The sequence below is a fragment of the Buteo buteo genome, chromosome 22 (assembly GCF_964188355.1).
Source record: "Buteo buteo chromosome 22, bButBut1.hap1.1, whole genome shotgun sequence".
In the NCBI taxonomy this organism is placed as follows: Eukaryota; Metazoa; Chordata; class Aves; order Accipitriformes; family Accipitridae; genus Buteo; species Buteo buteo.
Window position 1 is genome coordinate 7682745 of NC_134192.1, and position 25223 is coordinate 7707967.

The 25223-nt window shown below is 42.7% G+C and overlaps 2 protein-coding genes across 2 annotated transcripts in view; one reads left to right on the forward strand and one right to left on the reverse strand.

Moving 5' to 3' along the window:
* Positions 1 to 1395: 1395 nt before the first annotated feature.
* Positions 1396 to 8221, reverse strand: PGRMC1 (progesterone receptor membrane component 1). The gene is made up of 3 exons (XM_075054297.1): positions 7744 to 8221; positions 5515 to 5670; positions 1396 to 3375 (listed from the first exon to the last, which is right to left on the reverse strand). Exons 1-3 carry the CDS (start codon positions 8066 to 8068, stop codon positions 3275 to 3277), a joined length of 582 nt encoding a protein of 193 aa, XP_074910398.1. The 5' UTR covers positions 8069 to 8221; the 3' UTR covers positions 1396 to 3274.
* Positions 8222 to 14137: 5916 nt separating this feature from the next.
* Positions 14138 to 25223, forward strand: part of KIAA1210 (KIAA1210 ortholog) — a 59645-nt gene continuing 48559 nt past the window's right edge. The window contains exon 1 of the mRNA XM_075054121.1: positions 14138 to 14183. The gene's annotated coding sequence lies outside the window, so the exon portion shown is untranslated. The remainder of the gene's footprint in view (positions 14184 to 25223) is intronic.

Genomic DNA, 25223 nt, shown 5'->3' on the forward strand with positions numbered 1-25223 from the left:
TACAGAACTAATGAAAATGCCTCCTAATAGAGATAGTGAGGATGGAAGTCTTCTCAGGGGAGCTGTCTGAACTAAGCTGGAAATACATGGCCTGTTGGTTGTACCTCATGCTGAACGCTGAAATCAAAATCCTACGGGCTGTTTTTAAAGCAGAAATACACAATGCCCATTATTACATCAGTCCACCTGCTTGAAATGCAAGAATACAGCAATTATGATATAAAGCCCTTTCTTTTTAATCCAGAGATTCCAGGCAATGCATAGGAATGCCTCACCTTTTGTAAAACCCCTTATGTAACTTTCGACATAAGCATTCATTACTGAACGTTTTTTTGTTTAACTGAAACAGCATGAAGTAAGAGCTAATAAAGATATTAAGAGCAGTTAGAGTCCAGATAAAAGAATATCTGAATTTTTCAAAGCAGTTGGCAGTATGCCAGAACTGGCTGGAAATCAGATACTACTCAATTGTTTTCATTTGTCCCAGAGCTTCTCAAGTATGCCTTCGTGACAGACACACAAGTAACGGGTGTTTGGACACTTCAGATGAGGTAGATTGCTGACAGTCTCTGCTCTTTGTTGGTCATCGTGTCCTACTTGGTTAACGTACAGTCTGATAAGCTGCCTGGCACAGTTCTTTTTGCTTCATCATTCCAGCCAGTCACTGTTGAAGGAAGGGATCAAGTGGCAATGAACAGAGTAAAAAAGAAGCTAAAACCCATCCATTTTCTCCAGCTGTTTAGAAAAAAATAAAATTTGTGCGTGCTGCTTCATGAAAGCACTGCTTTTGTAACTTGATTCTTCCCCTTTCACAATAAATTCTCTTTGCTTTCTCTGAAAAAGCAGTGGTCTTACCAAAGTGTAATACTTCCTTCCCAAGAAGCACAGATGCTTAATGTTAAGCTTTCTCTTGCGTTACTGCCGGTTTTCTGTGTACTTTGTATTTATTATTATTGTTCTTTGTGATGCATCATGTTGTAATGTACAGATTAATACTTAAAATAGTGTTCAGTTCCTCAGGATATGTTATGGACTAACTTAAGAGTCAGATGGTTGGGTCCACTGAAGGGTAGGTTACAGCCTAGCCTAGTTCCACTACATGACAGCCTTCCAAAGCGCCAGCTTTTGCAGTGTTAACAATTACTTGGACCGTTTTATGCCTAACTCTGTTTTTGCAACAGCAAAGCATACTACACAACATAAACGTGTTCTATATTTAATATTCTCTTAAAGTTACACTGCAGAACTGCATTTACAGGCATTCACTTAGAACATGTTATACTCAATCTATGCACTGGATAACGTTCAGACATTAGAGAAAGACGATATAAAACCAGAAACACTGGGGGATTAAGTATCACATTTAGTTGCAGTAAATAAAAACAAACACCACCATTATGCAAGAGTATTTTATTTTCTGCCTTAAACAAATAAAAGCACATTTCTGATTTGAGGTAAACCATTAGTAGTAGTTTGCAGAGTATAAATGTCTCTAAAAATAAAATAGCAACACAAAGGTCATGACAAGATTTACATTCGTCTCTAGACCTTCATTAGGTAGTTCATGCAGTACCACTTTACGCAAGCTATCTGGCTCAAGCAACCACACGCTTCATTTGAAGGCCAGGTGTAACCAAAAGAAAATGCCATGACAGTGTTAGGACTGAGGGAAAGTCATTCGTTCTCACCACAGATGGTCTCAGGCACTTTAACATGTTGTGTCAACTTGTTTATGAAAGCTGCTGTTGCACAATGAACTCTACTTCCAAACAATTTTGCCTAGTTTACACCTTCCCACTCAGGACTCGGTTCATCGTTTTTGTCCTGTTGCCAAATGGAAAGAACTCGTCCGGACAGCCGACAGCCGAACCAGAGAAACTAAATAGGGGGGGAACTATACCAGACAGGCACCCAAGCTGAATCACTTGGACAAGAAACACATTTATGAGTGATTAGCAAATCATTACTTATCTCCGAATTTTTGAGAAGGTTTTGCAGCAGTATTTTGGATGATGGAGCACATTTATGTTTGTCCTTGGTCAGATCCATTTACCCAGGCCCCTCTGGCAGGAGACTAGGTTACATAGTCAGAACAAACCTAGTAATTACAGAGAGATGTGAGCTAAGAGAGCAAATTCAAAGGTCAGGTCCCCCAGGTATAGCATTGCTGGTTATGCATGAGATGATTGTGCCGTTTCTTTTAATGGCAACATTCCAAAGCAACAAAGGCCTCAATACAGAAATGGCTTACACCATGTTATTTTATTTTGTACAGGGAACTTGTGTAAGTTACATTGACTGGTAACATTTGTCTGCTAGTTAAAGCTGCATGTACAAGAGCACTCGTTAATCATGCCATACCAGCAAGCCTTTTTTAGGGCTAGGAATCAATAGCAGCTGGTCTTCCCTGTTTAATATCATTTCATTAAAGTTCACAGAAGAGTTACTAAGTGGAAAGTGAATGAATAGTAGTCCAGTCAAGTCACACTTCATGGTGTACCTGTTTTTTAGGAATGCCTAGTTACACTCAGTATCTAAACCTTTGTAATACTTCAGATGTGCTTTAAAAGTAAACAAAGAATATTAATCCATGCATAATTATGCATGACTGAATACATCAAGTATTCATCAGTCCTTATTAACTTCCTAAGTATCTAAAAGTGATTTAACCTCTCAAAATGTCTTACCTTTTTTTAAAGCAGTTAGTGTTTCATCTGTAAGTTGCTATGTAACTCCTTAAAAGCCAAATTATCTTCCATGATATTGAATTACATTGCACCACAAATGAGTACGATGCTTCATGGACAAATTAAATATAGTCCCTTTTCTAAAAGAATTACAACCCAAGGCCCAGATCCTGCAGAAGCTAACACAAAACAGGATTTAGTGGAATTTGTGTTGCATATGTGAAGTTAACTCTTGTGCTTGTGTCCACAGTGCTAGGCTGTTAATGAAAAACCGTGATTTCAACCTACTCTGCACTAAATGGTGATAGAAGAAAAACAGTAATAGTCCTTTATTGCCAAAATTGCAGTTTACTTTTGCACAGACATTTTTCGTGCATACTTCAGTTTAAGCAGGTTTAAAGGAAGACAAATCTTAGACCTTTAGTAGTTTACCACTGAATTTGAAAAGGAAACCTTTGAAAAGAAACAATTCACTGTAACTCTGGACCTTTTGTAAGCATTGCTGCTGTTGCAACTTGTAAAACAGAAGTGGAATGTTACAAATGATCCTCTACGATTCAAAAATAGATTGGTCCTCACTGCACTCTCTAGTCTTTGTTTGCATCCTGGGCATCTTTTTCTTCTTCGTCAGAGTATACAGTGGGTTCCTCCCCTTCCTTCAGCAGCTTACCAACATGGTGATATTTAACTGGGGAAAAAGAAAGAATCCAAGTCATAATTCTGCCCTGAAGATGTACCTTTTTTAACTCCTATGTCTGTTTCCTGAATTAACAAAATGCCTATATTAGAATGAAACAGCTCTCAGCGACTTGTTGCAAACACTGGGGGGAAGGTGAAAAGCCAAAATCAACTACCTGAACTACTATTACTGCTGTAGTAAGTGTAAGAAACATGCAAAGTGCATGTAACCTCCTATTGCCTAAGCCAAAAGGTAAATGAATGTAAAGACACATGTAAACTGAGGGACTCATCCAGCAAAAGAAACAGAATCCTGGATTAGATTATTTCTCTTTCCAATGTCAAAGCTCGTTTTCAACCAATGGCATTGTTAGAATATTTACGTTGTATATTATACATGCACGCACATGCACACATGTGCACAATTTTCAAGGGTTTTTATTTTTTGTAATATATGTTGAAAATATCCAATAGGACAGAATAAAGATCCTTTCTTCCAAAGATAAAGACAGATCTGTTATCCGATTATGCAGCTAAGCCTCTGCCTTATTTTATATCTTTTTGAACATGTAAAAACACCAAGACCATATACATGTAAGAACTGAGAGCTATGCTATGTTGCCCATCTGTCAACTTCAACAAAGCAAAAGATGCCTCTGACTACAGGTATTTCGGACTAGCATTGTTGTTATAATTAAGAATTTAAAGCAACTAATCGCCAAATTTACTAGAAACATAGTAATAAAAAGAGTGCAGTTCACTGTCAGTCCTGATGCCCACCTCTTGAAAAGGTAGATTTAAACACTCGTTTAGGTCAGGTATTTAGTAGCATAGCTCTGGTTTCTGTGACATACTTGTTAGCATCATAACACAGCCATTCAGTGTGGCATGATTAACAGTCTTAAGACAGGAAGAGCGCCAAAAGAGTAGGGCCACATCAGGTCAGAACCGAGATGTTCTAACGACATTATGTGGAGGAAAGCTCCATTCTAGCTAGTGATAGTAAATCTTTAATACCAAACACCAGACTTAAAACCAAAACCCATTTGATTTCCACTATACAACTTTTTTGTATATGCAATTTCCATCATATATATACCTGTAAAATTCACCAAGGCAAACAACTGATACATGTACTTTTTGTCTTAATGGAGTAGAAATAATCCCTTTGGTGTTCACTTGCCTAAAAGGCATCATGAGATATGGAGGAATTATTTTTCATCAACAAGATATACAACAGGAGAAAAAAACAATCATACCAGCGGGCATGCCCTGGTACAAGGTCAACATAGGAATTTCCATAAAACTGTGGTTTGAAGTTCTCCTTTTTGAGCAGCAACTTGAGGCACACAACACAAAACAGTTGGAATTGCCTTTTTTACACTTTTAATACTAAGCATAGAAAAACAAGGCAACTATGAAAATTACTTCCTTCGTTAATTTTAGAACAAACATCTCAACTGTGCAAGTTGCCTTTTTTCTTCTGCCATTCTGGCCATCACTGGCATGGTAATGACCAGGCTGTTTCCAAGCACAGAGGTGGCATTTGCCCATTCCTGATCACCTTCTAGGGGAGAAAGTCAGCGGGGTACACTTGTCCATGAATCTGATAAAGCCACCAGCAAGGCCATGCAGAGTAACTTATTTAGAGTTAAAAAAAATTTTATCAAGAGCTCCAAGGGGAAAAGGCCTAGCTTGAACAGACTTCAAAACTCAAAAAACCCAAGAAGTAGTAATTCAAATATAACTCGTTTCTGAGAAGCTGAACAGGACATAAGCTTCATTTTTCAGAGCATTAAAATCTTATCGTCTCTACAGATAGGTTCTTACCTGTATCAAAAACATGCTCTTAATTTCCAATTCCTGTCAACTTTTTGGGTGGTCTTATAGATCCTATCCTATGCCAGAGTGCTTTCATCTCTCCTACTGTTCTCTAAGGAGCAGAGAGGGAGAACGCAGAAGGAAAATCTGACATTTCCCTTGATTCTTTTGAGTAACAGTAATTCTAGTAATACTTAGTAAACTGAGGTATTTACTCAAAGTAAGTTTCCAGACTGATGCTTCCAGCTGGTAACAGCCTTTTAATCATTGCTTCCCTTATTACACACTAGTTAGCTACTTCTTTGTAAATAGGTTTAAAATTGCTTACAAGTGAATTGTGACTCCCAGTCCCTCAAGGCCTCTTGCTGTGTAGCGTTGAGATCAGAGAGGTCATCATAGTCATCCCTCAGAGCCTCCTTATCCAGGCAGAAAGTGGCAAGACCTCGGGATGCATCTCTTCCAGCAAAAATCCCATAAGGGCCCTCTTTAAAATAAAAAACATAAGCAGCATTATTACAGAGGTAATGGATGCTGTATGATCTCCATGGATCAGAGTCCCCAGACTGAAACGGATCATGGTTCCTACCCTGACTTGTGAGTCAGAGGTGCCTCAAACTTCTGAAACATTTTTAAGTTTTATTCTTGGTAATAAAGGAAAACAGAGGAAGAGGATAAGAAACAAAACCATGGGAAGAGATACTGAGTCTGCTGAAACATCAGGACAATGAACCACACAATGGTGCATGGAACATACGAACAGGGTAAGAATACGCATACAAATTGGGAAAGCACATCCTTAGAAAGAGGAACAGAGGAAGTCTTTGTAATTTGTAAGTCTGAGGTGAAAGGGAAGTTTTCTAAGAGATGCTCCTGACTTAAAGAGCTGAAAGGATGACTTGCAGAAAATGTGGTGGAGATACTAGAAATTACCAACTTGGAAGAAATATCTGTTAAAACTTTGAAGACGCAAGATGAACTCAAATGATCAAAACATGCAACTCACAGTAGATCAGAGATATCTTATCAAGACAGACCCTTGCTAAACTTCATTAATGATTAACCTGCTTGCATGACAAGGCGAAAACGGAGTTATCACATGTTGCAACTAGACATTGAAAGTTCTTCTTAAAGGAGCTTAAAGAAGTTAGATGTGAACTCTGGTTACTGTAGAGAGCATACCATCTTCCACACCTCCCAGAGTGAGCTTTTTCCTAAATTCATCAGAAGAATCTTACCTTTCCGTTAAAATGAAAACCAAACTAGCCAGACACTGTGATGAACCATTCAGCAATTACCAAATTGGATACAACAGGCAGCTTTTACTGTTGTCAAGGAAGGTAGTATCCAAAGCATGGTCCTTAAATCAAGTTGGTTTTAGTTTGCACAAATACAAACCTGCACACCTAACTCAGCTGTATGTATCATCTTGACTGCTGCAGAATGCAAAGTTACAGTCCAGCACCATTGCACGACAGTCTCCAGTCTGTGTTTGGACCAAAAGTAATAATTTCATCATGCTTCCAAAGACGTGGTGTCTCTTGCACTAGCCTCCTTGTCTCTGAGTAGCACTGGCAGCTCACTACAGCAGCTACCAGCTGTCTGCACAACTCAAGAGTGGTTATGCCAGACAGATCCTGGTACAAATTAACAAGCCTCAGTGAGGCTGTTTAACAGGAGCGCCTCTGTTAAAAATAAAAACCTATGCCCTAGCAGAGGTGATTAAATTCTTACACCTGGGTGCACATACTCCCACCCACCTCATCACTAGCTGCTCTGTAAGTCTCTGCATAGCTTATTCAATCTTTGCACGTTTGAACTGCCTGCACTCCTGACAGGAAGCTGGCTTAATCTAAATGGTTAGGTATTTAGCATATATATTATGCAATAGACGGATGTCCACTAGAAGTTGGGAATGGAATGTAAACACTTCGCTTCTGCTGCCCGGCATCAGCCAAAGGCACCCGAGGTTGACAAAGCCACCCAACCCAACAGCGGCACAACCCCTTACGGTGCAGGTAACCTGCCCTGGGAAAATAAAGGCAATAAGAAATAACGTAGGCTGGCAAAGCCGGGGTTTTTACAACACCGAGGCCCGACACCGGCGCCCAGGCGACAGCAGTAATCCTGCCCTCCGCCTCACCCGGGGAGGCAGGTCTCCCCCAGCGCTGCCGGTTGTGGGATCTTGTCACAGGCCGAGCTGCGCGCACCCTTCCCAGCTCTAAAGCAACCCGAACGCTTTCCAAATCTCCGGATCGTGAGCAGGGCCGAGAGGGCACGGGCAGCTTAGCCCAGCGTTTATCCCGCAGGCCAGGAGGCGGCTTAGGCATTAAGGCGGAGCACGCCGATCCCCGGGCCGCAGGGAACAAATTCCCCCCGCCAGCACCGGCCCCCCTGGCGGGGCCCAGCCGGGCCAAGCCGCCGAGCCCCCCCCCCCCCCACCTCCTCGCCGTGATCCCTCCGGCCAGCGGCCCCGGCCGGATCCCGGGCACAAAGAGCCGGGGGTTCCCGGGCTGGGCCTGCGCCGCCGGCCTCCGCCCGGCCCGGCCCGGCCCCTCACCGGGCCCGTAGAACTTCCTGGCGCGGCTCACGTCGAAGACTTTGCCGTTGATGGCCATGAGGATGCGGGGGTCGCGCACCCCGTCGTAGGGCCGCAGCTGCGCCAGCGTGAAGTCGCGGCGCTTCATCTTAGGCAGCGGCGGCGGGTCCGCCTCGCCCGCCGGCGCCGCGGGCCGCTCGCCCCGCAGGATCTGGTAGAGCAGGAAGAGGCAGAGGCCCAGCAGGCTCAGGTTGAGCGGGGAGCCCACGATCTCCAGCAGCAGGCCGCCCCCCTCGGTCGCCGCCGCCGCCTCCTCGCCGGCCGCCGCCACCTCCTCGCGGGCCATCGGGCTCGGCTGCGCTCCGGCACGGCGGGCTCTGAGGCGCGATGCGGCGGGCGGGAGGAGCCGGCCCGCCTCAGGCAGCGCTGAGGGGGCGGGACGCGGCCGGCGGGCGGCCCCGGGCGTGTGGGGCCGGCGGCGGCGGCGGGAGGACGGGACCGAGGGCGGGAGGAAGCTGAGGCGCGGGCGCGGCTGCCGCCCTCAGTCTGAGGCGGGCTCGGCGCCGGCCGGCCGCTAACCCGGCTCCGACAGTAGGTGGTGGTGTGAGCCAGGCGATGGCGGCCCGGCCTGAAATGGCTGCGCGGGGGGCGCCGCCGGCCGCCGTTCCCCGCCGGCCGCCGTTCCCCGCCGAGGCGGCAGCGGGTCTGGTCAGGTCGGCTCCGCGGCACACGGTTTCACAGAAATGTTGGCAAAAATAACCTCGGCGTGGCGTTAGACCCGTGTCAAAGCTGCCGCGCTGGCCAGCTGGGGAGCCAGCCGGTCCCTGCCCTGCTCCGGCTCCTCCTGTGGCAGGGCGCATCTCCGCCTTGCTGACCGGGCAGTTTCTTTTCGCAGTGCTGGCTAGCGGTCGTGCCAAGCTCAAAGTGGGAGAAAAGGGAGGAAATTACCAGGCTTCTGGGTTTTTCCCCTTCGGGTAATACCCTCCCCGGCCCCCCAAAACCACAGAAGCGGCAACCACAAGGTACTATTAAGGAAAAGAAAAGTGTCCAGTCGTGGGCTTCTTTATTTGGCCACCTTTTCAACGGAAATTTTGGTGAAGTAAAACATAAGATGAAGGAAGTACTAACTCAATGTACCTACTCGATGTGGTGTTCACGTGGAGCGACTGGAGCCCTGAACACAGGTGAGTACTACTGCTGTCATCTGCCCCTTAGTATCAGGTGTGAGAAAGCAGAAATGGTGTTTTGGGTCTCAGCAGTTGTCTCTGCAAACTGTGTCCTCACCATCCTTCAAAAAGACCACAAGCCAATGCCCAGTCAGAATATTGTCATTCCCTCTACACAAGTGAGTAATGGCACTCAGGGTGCACGTGGAGAAGAAATGCAGCGTACCAACCTTGATCTTGCATTGTACCTTGGCAGGTGGTTTGTAGCCCTGCTTCAGCAGATGAAGGCCGCTTTTACTGAACCTACCATTGGGACACTTAGTTAAATAAAATCGAAAGCAGTGCATTTCATTTACTTTCTAATTCTCAGTGCTAGGAAAATGGCCACCTGGGCTACCAATAGAGTTTTGCCTTTTGGGATATGCTCAAGACCTCTCAGTGCTATGGTGTTTAAACGTGTTGGCTCTGCCGTTGCAAGGTAGGATGTTTGGTTCCACCTGCTGTCTGATTTGGGAAGCTCCTTGTTTTATTGATCAGCACTTGGACCTTGATCTGTCCATTTACGGTATACACTGACTTTTGCTTCCACCTGCTGTGTAACTTGAAAAGCTCATTGTTTCACTGATCTGATGACTGAGATTTGTATTTGGTAGTAAAGTAGGTCTGCGTTTTGACCCTATTTAGGATACTAGATAAATCTCCAAAACTTTAGAATTACTCAAACTAGGAACTGTATTACCTAGATGACAGTTAATTCTGCTCAGTGTAGACATGACACTATTACACTTCATTGTCTTGATATAACATGTTAGAGGAATAGATGTAGAAAAAACAGAAATTTGGAGGGAGATTTTAATTTTTTATAATACATTTTGTTCAAGAGAGAGGAAAAAACCCAAACTCCAAAACAACCCCAACCCTGAATTTGACCATGAACCAGACACTGAAGGGAGGGAAAAAGAAGCTCTGTTTATGCCTAGTATCCTACAGAAACCATCCAAGAACAGTTCATTCTTAGATAAAGATGGGCCAGGAAACATTGCCAAGATTGATAGAATCTCAGGTTATCTGCCACACGAGCACTGGTACTGCAAGTTACAGTTGCCCAACTTCAAGCTCTTTTTTTTTACCTTGCAGCATATAAAAAAATACTCATATGCCTTAGAATGCATCTTACTTCAGAAAAAAAATAAGAACAGATATTTAGAAACAAATGGGCATAAATAAAATTATGATACATGAGTCAGAATTATCTAAATTCATGAACCCTTTGTTATACATTTCTCGCTAGCAAGCTTACTTGGCAATTCCTTTAAATGGAACTGAGGTTCTAGTGAGAACAGAGTTGGCCCCAGCTCCAGTTAAAGACCACAGGCATTAGCTATGCTCCCACACAGGTTTTCCTCTCCATTCTAGAGACAACAACAGTTTCCTCCTTGAAACCATTCTGTTAAACAACATCTATGAGATGGCTTGATAAAGCAGTTCTAATATAATGCTGTCTTCTTATTAATGAAAGCATTGGAACTCGAATAACTTTCATATCCTTGCAAATCAGAGTAGTTCAAACAGTTTTAAAATACTCCTACTTTTTTTTTTTTTTTTAATATCCCAGCATAAATCTGTTAGAGATGAAGAAAAAGTAGCTCTACTACACATCAGCATTCTTCTTACTGCTCAATTTCCACTTTGGAACTTGTCTGGTAGATTTAATGAATTTTTAGAGCATATTTAATGCTTCTAAACAAAGTGTGCCTTGCCTAGGTTCCCCATGATATGCTTTACCTTGGCTGAGTACATGGGGACCATTGTTGCCAAGCTGGTTTTGGTCCTCACATTCTCTCATTGTTCCTTTGGAAGCCTGCCACAGGAATTATTTTCTCTGACTTACCTGATTGATTATTTTAATTCAAACTATGACTGCAAGAAACTTTTCAGAAGTTTGCAAAGATACTGATGCCTAATTTGCGTTACTTGTGAGTAGATTCCCAGAGCTGCTGGTCACCTGGAACTATTGCTGGCTTTCATTCGACCTGCAAGGACCCAGGGTTTCTGATATACAGATGAGGTATCTTAGTCTTTGTGTTTACTGAGAACTGGCGACGAATAAAACCACTGGCAAGTTAGATCTGTACTGTCCAGCCTAAAGTCTGATTTGTAACTCCCACCTGAGAATTTGAGAGACTTCAGTAACGTACCATAGGATTGCATTACAAACAGCTTGTAACATCAAGTAGCAGCCATAGAGAGAAGTTTTTGCCTTGTGGTCCAATGGCCTCTTGGAATCTGTAGACTTCTCTAAGTAAAGAAACTAAAAAGCAAGATTAAATGTGCCTTGCAAGGACACAAGGAGTTCAAGCCTTCGAGACAGAGGCAACATATTATATGAGACCATCCGATACCTTTACGTAGGCAAGCTCTATCGTGCCTGCTTGTTTCTCACAGCTGGTGTAATACAGCTATTACTTTTCCCTCTTTTTTTTCTTCTTCCCCACCCCCTCAACCCGCACCCCCAGTAATAATTTAACTTACTAACAAGGAAAAAGAAAGGAATGATGAGATGCTGTAATCTCACTGTTCTTTTACTGACTAGTCACTACCTATGCCAAGAAAACAGAACCCCTCCCTAAACTGAAACAGTCCAGTAGGTCAAATGTACTATCCTAATGCTGGCAGCAGGCGTTATATTAAGCTGTTGTTAGAGTGGGTCTGTTCCAGGTGCAGAGCAGGTACCTGACCTAGGAATGCCCTGAATTACATCTAGTCTTCAGATCAAAAGCACAGACCATCTTTCTGCTGGACTTCCTTTTTTTTAGCTTTTGTTTCCATCTCCATCACATTTCTGTTTATTTTTCAGTTGCATCTTCTGACTTTCTAGCTGTGCTCTTCATCCAGCTAAGTGCGAGAAGAACGAACTTTGCAATGTGAAGATGACACTATGCTGAAGGCTATCAAGATCCTGTCATTCCTGCAGATATATGTGTAAACATCTGCAGCATAAAGCAGGTCCAGATGGGAATTTTTACCAAGTTTTAGAAAATGTGTCAGAGAGGGGGGTTGGAAAGGCAGACTGCTGATGCTGGAGAATTGCTTTCCTCGGAAACATAGTGATGTGAGCTCGTGACTAAAATCTCCCCCCCCCCCCCCCCCCCGCCTCATCTTCCCCCTTGCTTGCTTGTCTTTTAGGCTGCCAGGACATTGGTTTTCAATTCAGTCATGCCGAACAGGACTGACAGTCACCGTGACAAGAAAACTTGCTTGGTCAGTACGTACAGCAACTACACTAGGAAGTTTTGGAGATGTCTTGTCTCTTAACTGTAGATGAAAATCCATGTGTGAATTCTCAGTATGGGCTCCTTTTTTGAAAGGCAGCAGATGTCAAAAACAATCTGGACAAGCTGTAGATACTTCTGGAAGAGACAAGGAAAAAAGAAAACATAAGTCTGCCTGTGATTCTTGCAATGTAACACTCAGTATCCCTAGAAAGCATGCTGACTGACACTGAAAGAGTAAATGAAATCCCTGACTTCTGACAATAGCTCCTTGGATTTGCTTACAGGTCTGATGAACCAGGAGGCTTTTATGTATCAAAAATAACTGGATAACATGAAGGAAACTGGGTGCATTCACAGATTGAGTCAAATCGGTAGCGCTGTTAGAGGGAGTAGGAAATGTTATCTCTGCTCTGTTAGCGTCGCATAGGGAAATGGTATTCATTGCATGTACATGTGTTCTTCACAAGGACCAATTTTTACTTACACTGGAGACATTCACTTTGCATTTTGGAATGCATGAGCCATCTTCACTCATGTCACTATATCCCTGAAGTAGGGCCTGTTATTTCTTTGCCGCTATGATGGAGTGCTAGTTCTGCTACAGAGCAGATCACTCTGTTTAAACGTGAATTGACAACCAGCTTCAACGTTAATAGATTTAAAGGTTAGAAGAAGGGAGGTATCAATAATCTAGGATGGTAGAGTTTTCTAGGTGTAACCTTGCAACATTTTAGTTGCAGAAATGCAACAAGATAGGCAAGGATTCTCATCTCGGTTTGCGTTTATTTAGCTGAAATCTGCTTCTGACACCCTACCTGATTACAAAGAGGGTTTTCACTGCCTTTCTTTGGTCTGCTTTAGTTAGGTCGTCAAATCCAAAGCAGCACAGACAAGACAGGGGGTGACGGAGTAAAAAGAAGCAAGCCGCAGTAGGCAGACAGGCATGTGGAAGGAGTATCACTTGCTTTTTTTTCCCAAATCATCTAGGTGTCTAGTTAGACTAGATACATTTCCAGGTGCAAGCCGAATTTCTCTGTTCCACAAATGATTCCTTTTATCTTTGGCTTTCTGATTTTATTAAACCATTGAAGATAGTTCAGTTGTGCTTGGTTTGACACCAAGTTAGAGTGCTAAATAGCGATCCAGTGGAATCCAGTTTTCAACACGTTAAGGAAGCAGCCCGACAGTTTCCCAGCCTGACGCGTTTCCAGCTGTTGTAGTTATGCGACGTCCTCAATGAGAAAATCCTTCAGAGCCTCAAAGTCATCCCACAGCCCGAGAGATGTTACGTGAATTACGTATGCTGAGAAGACGCCCTGCACCGTGCCCCAAACCTTCTAGGCCATGCGCTGAACGCAGGCGTCTTAGGTCAAGCTTAATGTTTTCGCAAGCAGTTGTGTCTTGCGAGCGAGGCCGCAGAACCGCCCGCTACCTTCATGCTGTAGGCTTGCCTTACGCCGCTGAATTATTGTGGCTCTCCCAGGTCTGAGTCTGCAGGATTCCACGGACACCAAACCCGTGGGGAAGCCTCAGAGACAGCACAGACTTCCCCTCCCGCAAAGGCAAGAGAAAGAGCCAAAATTCCTGCCGTATCAAACCCCTCCGTTTTCTTTAAACGTGGTGGTTTTCCCAGGCCAAGCGCAACTTTCCGGCAGAGGCACTGCCGCCCACTCCCACGGCCGGTCCCAGCGCGGCGGAGCCGAACTCGTTCCGCGGGGGGGGGGACACGGACACTGACCCGTCTTCCCGTGGGGAAGCCCGTTCCCGCCGCCGCTCCCCCGGCCTCTTCGGGGTGTCTCTGCTGCTCCGTTCGCTCCCACGAAGGGCCGTTCCCGTCCCCCCCCCCCCCCCCCGGTGCGTGGGAGGTGGGGCCTGCTACCTGCTGCACGAGACCCGGTTCCCCGGGGCGCGCGCTGGGTGCCGTTGGGCGGCGGCGGCGGGCGGGGCGCGCGCGGCCGGGGCCGCCCCGGAGCGGCGTGGTGCGGAGCGGAGCGGAGCGGGGGAGTGCGGGCGGCGGACGGTGAGTGGCGGCGGCGGCGGCGGGGGACGGGGAGGGAGAGGGCACGGCCCCAGCCCGGGCAGCTCCGTACCCGCTGTCCCGGTAGAGTCCTGCCCGCGGCTCCCGGCGTAGCGGGGCCGTGCCGGTGAGGGCTCCTCGGGTCGGGCTTTGCGCAGGCGAAGCCCTCTGCTTGGCGGTAACGGAATAACGCGAGCGGCGTGAGCTGGCTGGGATGCGCTCTTTGTTCGGACGCTTTATTCAGCGGCTGCTGGCTCACGTCTCCGCACCCCTGTCTGTCGGGCTGGATTGGCATCCTCGCCCTTAACCTGCGGACTTGAAGTCGTTCAGGGTCAGATCTCTGCGGTTTATGCCCTAACACAGTTTTTTAACCTGTGTTGGTTAGCTGGAGTAGTCGCAGTTATTAACGAGAGCCGGACTTTTTGTCTCCTGCATCGCTGGTGGAATTGCTGGCGGTCTCCCAGGTGTGAAGCCCTAACGCTGGTGTTGGGGACTGGGAGAATCCGTGCGGTCTCAGAGCGAGTGTGCAGTGGTGGCGTGAGAGAAGTGGTAGGGTCTTGTAGAGGGAGCAGATGGGAACCATAACCTGTAGTAGAATGAAAAGACAACCACTGTGTCATTTCTTTCATGATTATTTTGCAGATACACTCCATAGTTTAAGAGCTTGATCTTACAAACAACTGTACGCAGGAGAAAAGCCTTGATCACATAGCGACTTTGATGAATTTCCTATGATAACTATCCTTGTGCAAGTAGGAGTGGCTCATGGAAGGGCAAGTGCTTTAGTCAAGGTAACAAGCTGCAGGCAGTGTATGAGCACAGAGTATCCAAGATCCCCAGTGAACCACCTCCAGTGTTTTCCATAGTCTAGTCCAACTGCTTTCTTGGAAATGTCATTTGAAAAGTCCCTTTCCCCTTCCAGCCATTGTGCTGTGTCCTTGCAGTACTTCCTACGGAGATCTCTCTGTGAGTGGACTCCTCTGCCTAGACCCATGCAATCAGCAGAGCTTCTCTGATGCAGATTTGCGTGGGGTTTTATTAATTTCAGACCTGGTGTAGCAGACTGGGGAGTTGGAAGGAGGTAGCCTAGTGCACAGATTCTGAGCCACTTGGGATTACAGTCAGCGTAGATCTTTGACACTTTGTATTGTCCTTCTGATATTTGGTGGAAACTGAAGGAGGTTACAGGTAACTTGAAGCATACTGTTAGGAACCTTTAAAACAGAAAGGCAAGTTTGGTGGCTTTATCTTTTATTAACAGCTTCATGAATATGAGTTTTCTATTTCTTTTTCTCTCACACAATATAATAAATGATAATTAGGACTCCAGTACCTTTGCAGATATGTTATGAGAAATGCAAATATATATTTGTCTTGCTGTTATAAAACAAATACAATGAAAAATTAAACCAGTGGTTTCATGGGCATGGAATCACTTTTTGCACTGTTTGGTTGATCGGTTGTTTGTAGTTTGGACTTCTAGCTATATAATGTACAGACCACTACATTGCTAGTGCTTCAGGCCAATTCCTGAAGAATATTGCAATTGAAAAGTGACATTGACCTAGTGAAATTGCTCATCTGTTTCTGACGAATGTCAGTAGATGACTTACCATAAGATCAACACAGTTACACTTCTCCAGACTGAGCTCCTACATAGTCATAAAAAAATGCAGCCCCATTGCACAGGTAGGGTGTGAGGTTTGCAAGGATTCCAGAACTATCCAGCCCAGCAGAGAATTTGGGTCTATATCTGCAAAATTCAAGGTTGCCTTGGTTCTTACTCACTATAGTATAAGAAAGTGCAAAGCATGTCTTACCCTGGACTTTATGACTGACTCAAGTTTCATATATATATAGATTTATGCGATTATGTATGTATATAAATGCTTTTTCTACTAAGCAAAACCACGTTACATGGATGTTACATGAATCAAAAGTAAACTCCTCCTTTTAGATCATTGTGAGTTGGAGGACTTTTCCACTTAAGCTGTTCGCTTGTGTTTTCATCAAAGATTTGATGGAAGTTTTCTGGAAATGATATGTCACAGATTCCTGTGACCACAAAGATGGAAATATGCCCGGTGCAGATTTGATGACTCAAAACTCTTTCTCCTTTGGAACCCACAGCACAGGTTTTTGGCTGTATTCAGACATTTGAGAAGTAGATCCCCTTTTAGACTTCTTTTTTAGTCTTTCTGGGAGCCAGTAAGTGCAGACTTAAGCAGCAGAAGAAGTTAAGTCTTACCACTTAAGAATTTTTACTGGCATTGGCTTCTGTTTCAAACTTAGTATTTGTCTCCACTTGAAATGTGTCTTAATTTACCAGTCAGAGAGTTTGCTGCAGACAAAGGCACAGCTATGTTTTCTTTTACCAGAAGATGTATGACAGTCAAAGAAGAAAAGAGAAATTGTACTTGGTCCAAAGAGCTGCTTAATACAGGTCTATTTATTTAAATTCTAAATAAATTTATTTAGAGATCAATCGTTACTAGAATATTTCAGAAGAAAGCACTAGCTGCAAGTGCAAATACTGGGATCATGCCTAAGCGTTAAGAGAAGGGCTAAGATGTTACTCAGTTTTGAACAGCTGTGAAAATGGGCACTCAGTGAACAATACTTTGTGTACGTGGGAGAGAATCTAATACGTTTAATACCAACAAACACATCTTTAACAGTTAACCGATTTAACTGCTTAATCTCTGCTAAAATCCACTACAACTTGGACCAGAATGCTTACTGTATCTGATACTGTTGAAGTGTGTTAGAGGTTCATTCGTATTTATTTATTTATATGAACCCTCTCTCTCTCTAAATGAAAAGAAAGTACACATTGGTTTAGCAAACTGGGGACTTGATTTTTATTCCCCCCCCCTCCCCCCGAGGATTTTCAGTAATCCTTATGTTTGTACTGTGGACGGTGTACGTGGTGTGGTTGGTCTGAGTATCTTCAGTTATGTAACATAAACATCAAGCTGTGCAGTAAGTCAAACAGGGGACAAAGCAGCGTGACTGTAGTCCCTGTTGTCATAGCCTGGGCTTGCAGTCTGATGTACAGGAAGAGTTAAATTCAGTGGAAAGACTGTCATTGATTTTAGTGAGCTCTGGATATGGCCCGAACTCAAGAATCGGTGGCTTGACTTTATTGGAATGCCACCAGCATCATGTTGAGTCATGCATACACAGATACATATACATCCTTTTAAAGTTTAAAATAGCTTTCAAAAGGAATGCCAATGCCACAAGCATAGATGCCATTTGAATTTCATCAGTTTCTTCTAAATGAATTCAAACACATAGCATGAGATTTTGTTACTTGACATTGGTTTTAGTGGAAATGCAGTCCTGTCCTGTCATCATTCCCTCAAATGAGTTTCTATCCCAATTCTTCTGTCTGTTTAAGGTCAATCTATTGTGTAGTTTAAGCATAAAGCTGAATAGATTTTTCTCCATCTGGAGAGGTTTATCTCCATATCTTTGGTTGACAGCTTATATGTGCAATGGAAGGAGTGCTACAGGTTAGAACTTGAAACCACCTCTTTGGCGAGCAGCAGACACTGAGATTTGCAGCTGATGTTATTAACAAGGATCGTTTTAACTACTATTCCTCCCTCACACTCCTGCTGACTATTGCAGTTCCCCCGCATAAATCTCGTGAGATCTCATCAGGTCATAGCTCGTACAGCCAAGCAATCATGCAAGTCTCTGAACATTCTTCTGATGAACCAAAACCAGGCAAAACTGCCAAAATACATACTGGGACAGAAAGCTTGAAAGCAGAATCTTTAATAATTCAGAGACTGAAAATGAAGAGAGCACCAAATATTATTTCCAATAGACCCACTTGTTTAAACCATCACAGTTTTGCTGACTCAGGAATGATGAATCTGGGGTGCTTCCCTACTCTAAGCTCTTAAAACTGTAAGAAGTAATGAGGATCTTATTTCACAGCTTCTTTTTGAATTGCTGCTTAAAAGCCTGTGGGGGAAAGTGGAGGTTAGTGCACATACTTATTTTGCTCACGACTTTGATGCCCTCTCTAGAGCTAACCTCAGCATAATGGTATGTCAAGGAGTTATACAGTCTATCCTGCTTTCACTGCCATTCTTTGGCTTTTTGTCTGCTGTTCCAGCCCTTTCTTCTTTCTGCTGAGCATGCATTTCTTCAATTTAAGTGATATTTACTAGTAAGAAGAGGCTGTCATCATTCATAGAAATCTGTTAAATATTATTGCTATAATTTTGCCAGAAAATGTTACAGTAGCTTGCAGTCAAATGTGTCCTTTCCTTTCTCACAATTTACACTTTGTGAGACCATTTTTGTATTCCACTATATTATATGGGAAGGATACTTGCCAGCACATAAGGGGTTAATGCTGCTGATTTTGTTTCACTTTTTTTTTTCTTTTTTACGTCTTTTTTTTTCTCTTTGAAGATTTGTAGCTTAGAAGAGTTGGAGCTGCAGCCCTTACCATGTGATCTGGGGACATTTGTCTACCCTGGATCGTGGTATCTGGTAAACCAGCATCTTTTCCCAGGCCTTTTGCTGACTTGCTACAGATGACTGCAGCCAGATAACAGGGGTCTAAGGCTTTTTCTCACAATGTCAGGCTAAATTTTATCCCTATGGTTCAAGAAACTTCTTATATTCCTAAGCACTGGTAATGACAGGAGGGGGAAGGTTTAGAGAAGATGCATTCTGTCATCCTGTTTTCTTTCAAAGCAGTGTCACAATTTCTGAGTTCTCCTGAATTTACCCTCTGATTTTTTATATGATACATTTCATTATCTTAGTAGGAGGAAGTGAAAGGGCGAGGGAAAGAGAGCAGGGGAGGTAGGCTGTGTGGTTTACTTGACATTTGAGAAATGGTCCAAGAGTTTCTCTATAAATTTAAACTATAGGGCCATACTATAATTACTTAGGAACATGCTACAAGCAGGGAGTGTGTGTGAATGGTGCTTGCTTGATTTTGTTGCTTTTTCAATCTATACGTTCAAGTCTGCCAGCAAATGATTTAACACCTCATAGGGAGCTTGTGGATTTATATAATTGACTCTTTAAATCTTAGTTTAAAAAAAGGGAGATGTCAACACAATGTTATAGAGAATAGGGTATAGAAAACCTCCTGTGCATTAGGAGAGTAAACTCAGCTGGAGATGCCATTTCAGAATTGCCTTGTGTACAATACTAATGAAAGTTCTTTCCAAAATCCTTCATTCTTTCTTTGCAGATATATTGAGAAAGACCTTATTTACAGATGCACAAACCTTTAAATTTTTAAAGATTTTGGTCTTTGAAAGAGACGTAGCATGCAGGTATTCCACATCAGAAAAAAATTTCAAAACCGCAATGCATTTGTGTGCTCTTAAGAGTTCAAGAGTAATAGAGTGAGCAGAAGAATGTTAGACTGTTTATACATGTTGTTAACTGCGAGTATGTACTGCTTTAAGCATTTATTTTTTTAACACTTATTTTCTTTTTTTGGATCTATCTTTCGTGCATTATCACTTTGTTGCTACTGTGCTGACTGAAGAGTGGATTTAATGAGAGTTAAACTCCTAAAGCTGTGGGTTCTGCAATAATTAAAAATGATATCTTATTGTACAAGAAAATACATTAAAATGTTAAGGTTCTTACAATAAATCAGCTTAAAGTAAGAAATCTGAGTCAAGGAAAGACTATCATTTATCTCAGAAGTTTTTGCTTTAGTTGATTTGTCAAGCTTCTAGGCTATGCAAAAGGTTTTATGTTATCTATTTAATGCTAAGCAGTGTAAAATCATGTTAAATAGAGGAAAGAGGGGAAAAAAGGAGAAAACCAGCCATTATTATTGTGATGAGTCGGAAGAAACTATGTTATAAACGATACCACCACAACTTTTGTGGATTGGATTAGAGGAAAAAAAGGAATACAAGCAATTTACATGCTCTGATTCTGGTGATCACATTTCTTCTGCTCTACTGGCCCTTAAACTATGGCTATTGCCACTGCTCTTCATTCTGCAGTTACAAGAGGGATAAAAACAGTCATAGCGTATGACTTAGATTTTATTCTACTATACATTACACAGCATCAGCACAATCATGTCCCCTCATTCCGCCAAAGGAAAAATATTTCAGATTTTGAACAGGTTTTCATTTTCGTTGAAGGTGTGTGACATTTGTAGTGTGTATGGGACTCTTCAGAGATAAAGTATTTGCTGTTTTTGCAACTGATTCTGATCAAAATAATAGCTTGATCATACCATCAATATACCATTTTTACTGATGACCAATGGTTATTCTGCAACATTCAATGACATTTCCTTTGGATGTTTTTTACTAACATCCCATTATATTTAACAATTACATGTGAATTCATGGTAAGAAAACTTTGCACAAACTAGGAAAAAAATTCAGAAGTCTTATTACCATTTAGTGTTTGTACTTGGTTGCAGTTGCCTTCATGAAATACTAAATTTCATCCGCAGTGAGAAAATATTACAATATAGGTATTGTGTAATCAAGAAAGCAGGTCAAATCCATCTGGTAACTTAGCTCATCAACCTTTAGTTGCTTTTAAGTACTACCTAGTCTTATACACATTATGTATAAATAGTCCTCAGTAGATGGAGGTCTTGCTTAGTATTTTCGTGACCAAAGGGAGCTCTCTGAGTGGAGAATAAGCATAGCTAATCTTTAGTCTTCATACTAGCTTATCTCCAGGTAGTACACTGAGTCCCTTGAGGACTCAACTAGTACCATGCCAGACAGTATCAGTTAGATTAGCCTCTATGTTATATCCAAAGGAGCTGTTTCATGAGAGGATCTGAGTTTGTGTTCTTGTGTGGGTGCTGATAAAACCTGTAGAGGAGTAGGTGACTTTTCAGCTACATGGTGCATGGTGATGGCTGCTCCTCTTCCTGTTCGGACCTGCAGCATCGGCTGGTATTTCACTGTATGGAAATTTCCTAGATGGAAGGAACTGCTTACTAGCAAGGGTGCAATACCTGAAGCCAATACCAGTGGATCTCAAGTATGTCGTGTTCAAAGGGTAGCAATAAGGGCCACAGTGGTGAGGCAGAGAGTGGCATTTGTCCTAGGAAAGCTGTAGGTATCCCCTAATCTCTGTGGTAAAGCAGAAAGATACTAAAGCAATGAACTTAAGTTTGTCATGACTCTTAACTGTAGCTTTTTTCAGATACCACTGATCCTTGGATGATACTCATCAGCTCAGTGCATTACTTAAGTGTATGCCTAGATCTGTGGTTGCACTGTTTGAAGTGAGAAGAACCAAGGAGACATCCAGTTTAAGCATGTGATTATGTGACTTAGTGACACAGAACTGTAGTTTATTCAACAGTTTTAGGTAAAATTCTTCTGCAATTAGCTTATTTCCTGCCTCTGGATATTTATTAGATATTTTCCCTTCCCATTATGATGGGAACAGCTCCAGCATATTTAAGAGACAATTGGGAACACACTGGGATATTTAAAGATTCCCAGAACTTGAATCTGAGTAATGCATTGGGCTGCTGTGTAAGGACTCTGCTGTGCTATGGGTCTGTTCTGGTGAAATTGGCTCAGTATGAGGTATTTTTTATTATGTGATGATTTTGAAACTCTGGACAGGCTGGGCCAAATCATGTAGTGCAGTCATTGATTTCTAATTTAAGTCAGCATTTTGATGCCAGTGATCCCGTAAGAGTTCCCACGGCTGAAGGCTGGCTAGTGAACTTAAAGTTATCTTGGATATTTATAGGGTGCCTATTCTTGAAGGGTCTTTCTGGCTGTCCTTATTGAGCTAGGGAGTATGCGGAAAGACTCTAAAACACCGTTCCAGGCACCAGAAACTTTGGGTTCAGTTGCAGTTTATGGATTCTGGAATAGTCACTGAATTACTCTGCCTCAGTTCTCCCAGCTGTATCTGCAGTATGGGGTAATATTATATCCTATGCAGAGGGACACAGGTCTGGTGCTTGTGATTAATCATGCTTGTGATTAATCAAGTGGTGGGAATAAATTTATTATTACTCAATACTTTCTACTTATTTTACAGTTTGTGGAATGAACCAGGTACTGTATTCATGCCTTTATACAGAGGAAAGCCAGCAAAGAAAGCGCGATGTTACCGTTGCCTATTAATTTGAGTTAAATGTCAAGAGTATGCAGTTTTGACTTTTATTTTTCTGTTCATTTCCCCTTGGAGCAGTAAAGCCTCCAGGCAGGACATTCTGGGACCTCACTGCCCTTCTCTGAAGGTTAATGGTCACTTTATCTTTAGCCTTGTGTTTGCAGGCACTGGAGTCAGACAGCCTTTTCCCCAGAGCTGCAATTCCGTGATTTCCCGTATTATTACTTCAGCCGACAGCCAGTGAGATGGTATCAGAGATGACCTTCGCTTTTGAATTTTTATTTCAGTCGCAGTTGAAATTCAGGATGTTGTTGATTTTAGGAATATTATTCCAGATGTGTGAGTCCCTGGTTCTGCTCTTGCTTATACCTGTACAAACAAAGCAGGAGTAATTCTGTTGAAGAGGTGGACCTACATTAGTGCAAAACTAATATACATGGGAAGTCATTAAACTTGATTGCTATTCACAGCACAAGCATTAGTGGCAATGTCCTTCTGATCTGTCTCCAAGGGAGCTTGGCAAGAGTCTTGCAAGGACATTGACTGGATCTATCCCTAGAGGGGAATTTGGGAAGAATGGGGTGTAGAAAACTCAATTCATTATTCACATGTCTCAGGATATTTGTTTAGACTCAGTAACTGTTACCTCTGATGTTCGACATCTAGACTAGGCACTGGTCCATGTGCCTGTAGCTACATACTGTGTTCTCATATTTCTTTCCAGATGGTCTTGTATATTGGTGCCTGCCTGGACACCGAGAAGGAAAAGTTGTGTTGTTGGAACTTAATATTTTTTAACATGGTATTTTCTTAAGTCAGAATGTGTAGAAATAGAGCTCCTTTGTTCAGTTTCTGCACTACCCCCCCTTAGACAAAAGAACTACAGTTTCCCAGTATATAAAATATTGACCGTGCTAGTATTTTCACAGGAAATACCAAGCTCTTCCAGTGTGTCAAAAATAATCTGCTTTTCATTCAGACTCATTAAAATCTTAGATTTTAGGTTTATGATCTTGGATGAAAAAAGCAGATACATGAGAGGCAGCACATCCTGGCTATGTTGTCTAAGTATACAGGGATGCTGTTACTTTCTTTATAAATAAATTACATATTTATATGCGAATCAATCGTTCTAGATTTGTAAAATGTTGAACAAACACTTCTCTCTCTTTATCTGTATTATTTGCTTGGCATTTGATATTTTCTGACACTGAAGTCTGAGGTTACATCTGTGATCCTGTTGCAAATCTAGGGGAAATTACGTTTTGAATGACACATGGCCTGACCTTCATCTCCAGATAATCCAGGAAGAGTTCACATTTGACTGTGGGGACACAAAGGACAGATTTAGCATACCAATATCTTTTTGGCCATATTTTAGAATTCAGTAATGCACTAGATACGCCACACCAAAGTTCGTCTTCACTCCTTCCTCAGAGGTGAAGACAGTGTGTTTTGTGGTAAACTGCAAGAAATGATTCAGAGTCAGAATTACCAAACACTGGAATCGAAGAGATTATATGTATTGCTGCTTGCTTTGAAATACACATTTTTTTGAAGTAGCTTGCAGGAAGTCCTTTTAACAGGGAATAATAACAACAAAAAATCCCCCAAATCCCACACGTTGTACACAAAGTGTAAAAATAGACATAATTAGAGCAATATACAGTAATTAGACTCCAGAGCAAGTATCATGGCAAATTCTTCAGGCTTATATGCATGAATAAAAAGCTGATATAGTGCATAGTTAGAGGCCCCTCACTACACTCTCTACTTTCAGTTTCAGAGATAGGCTTTGACCCTCATTTTCCTCCTAATATTAATCACAGATGGATGTATAAACTCTGCAAGGCAGAAATCCTCTTATCTCCACTTCTTTGTTTTCTGCAGAGTACTGTGTTTCATTCCAACCCTGTTTGTTTAAAGCTCTGATACTGCAGCTTTTAATAGTGATGCATGTTTAGTTGTTTCTTTAGTATTGAAGGGTTTTCACTGAAAATTTCCAAGTCAGGCCCATTTGCCAGCCTGGCAATCTCACTTATAAGAAAGCTGAATGCATTTCTGCTTCAGGAAAGTGTTTCCCGAGAGTCACATTTATGTTAGCACACAGGTAAACAATCCACATGCCAAATGCAGAGAGAACTGTGGTATGGGAAGAGTGCAATGTTATGGTTAGATTTCTGTGCAGGGTTTATTCTAGATTATAATGGAAGGAGTGCTTTACATGCAATTTAGCTGGAACGGCACCTTTTTATAAACACTTGGGCAAGATTAAGTGCAGCATAAAATCTAGTCTGAGAGTTCTTGATTAACCTAGGCTTCATTGCTCAATGTTAAAGACACGAGAACTGGAAACTAGACTTGGGTTCTGCTGCATTTTTCCCAAGTACCTCATTTGATGTCCAGACACTGACAGGTTTACTTTTCCAGAGTCAAACAAATGAATAGAAAATGTCAGTTGTTTGAGGGTATGCAGCCCTGCCCTAAAAAGAGGGGAGGGTCTGTGCACCTGCGTAGCTTCAGCTGCATTACGGGGTGCAGGAGGGCACGTGGTGCTCAGGCTGACAGTAGCTGGGAAAGGTGGAAAGAGGCAAAATAACTGAAAAGTGCAAAATGTTGCTAGGGGTACAAATGCAACACACATGTAAGAAATACACAGAATCTTCATTATATAAAATTCAAGTGCATGGAGATCAGTATTTGACAGCTCACCCCATCGTAATGGTGATAGGGGGAGCTGCAAACCTCCTTCAGTGAATTCTCACCTGGTAGACACTGTGTTTTTCGCAACAGCAAAATTTACTACAGGAATGCAGTCAAAATGTGACTTTGTTACAGTGAGTAGGAGAGAGGGAGGTAGATTGGATTTTGGTAGAGGCTAAAGGCTAAGGGTGAGAGACCAAAGTCTGCCTTGTTAACAAGGAGTCACTT

Bases quoted from the DNA above. Each gene is read 5' to 3' on its own strand.
- PGRMC1 (XM_075054297.1), bottom strand. From the start codon at position 8,068: ATGGCCCGCGAGGAGGTGGCGGCGGCCGGCGAGGAGGCGGCGGCGGCG. The intron at 5,671-7,743 runs GTGAGGGGCCGG...TTTATTTTAAAG, and splicing joins CAGGAAGTTCTACGGGCCCG to AGGGCCCTTATGGGATTTTT. The intron at 3,376-5,514 runs GTAAGCAATTTT...CTTTTTCCCCAG, and splicing joins CTGGGAGTCACAATTCACTT to TTAAATATCACCATGTTGGT.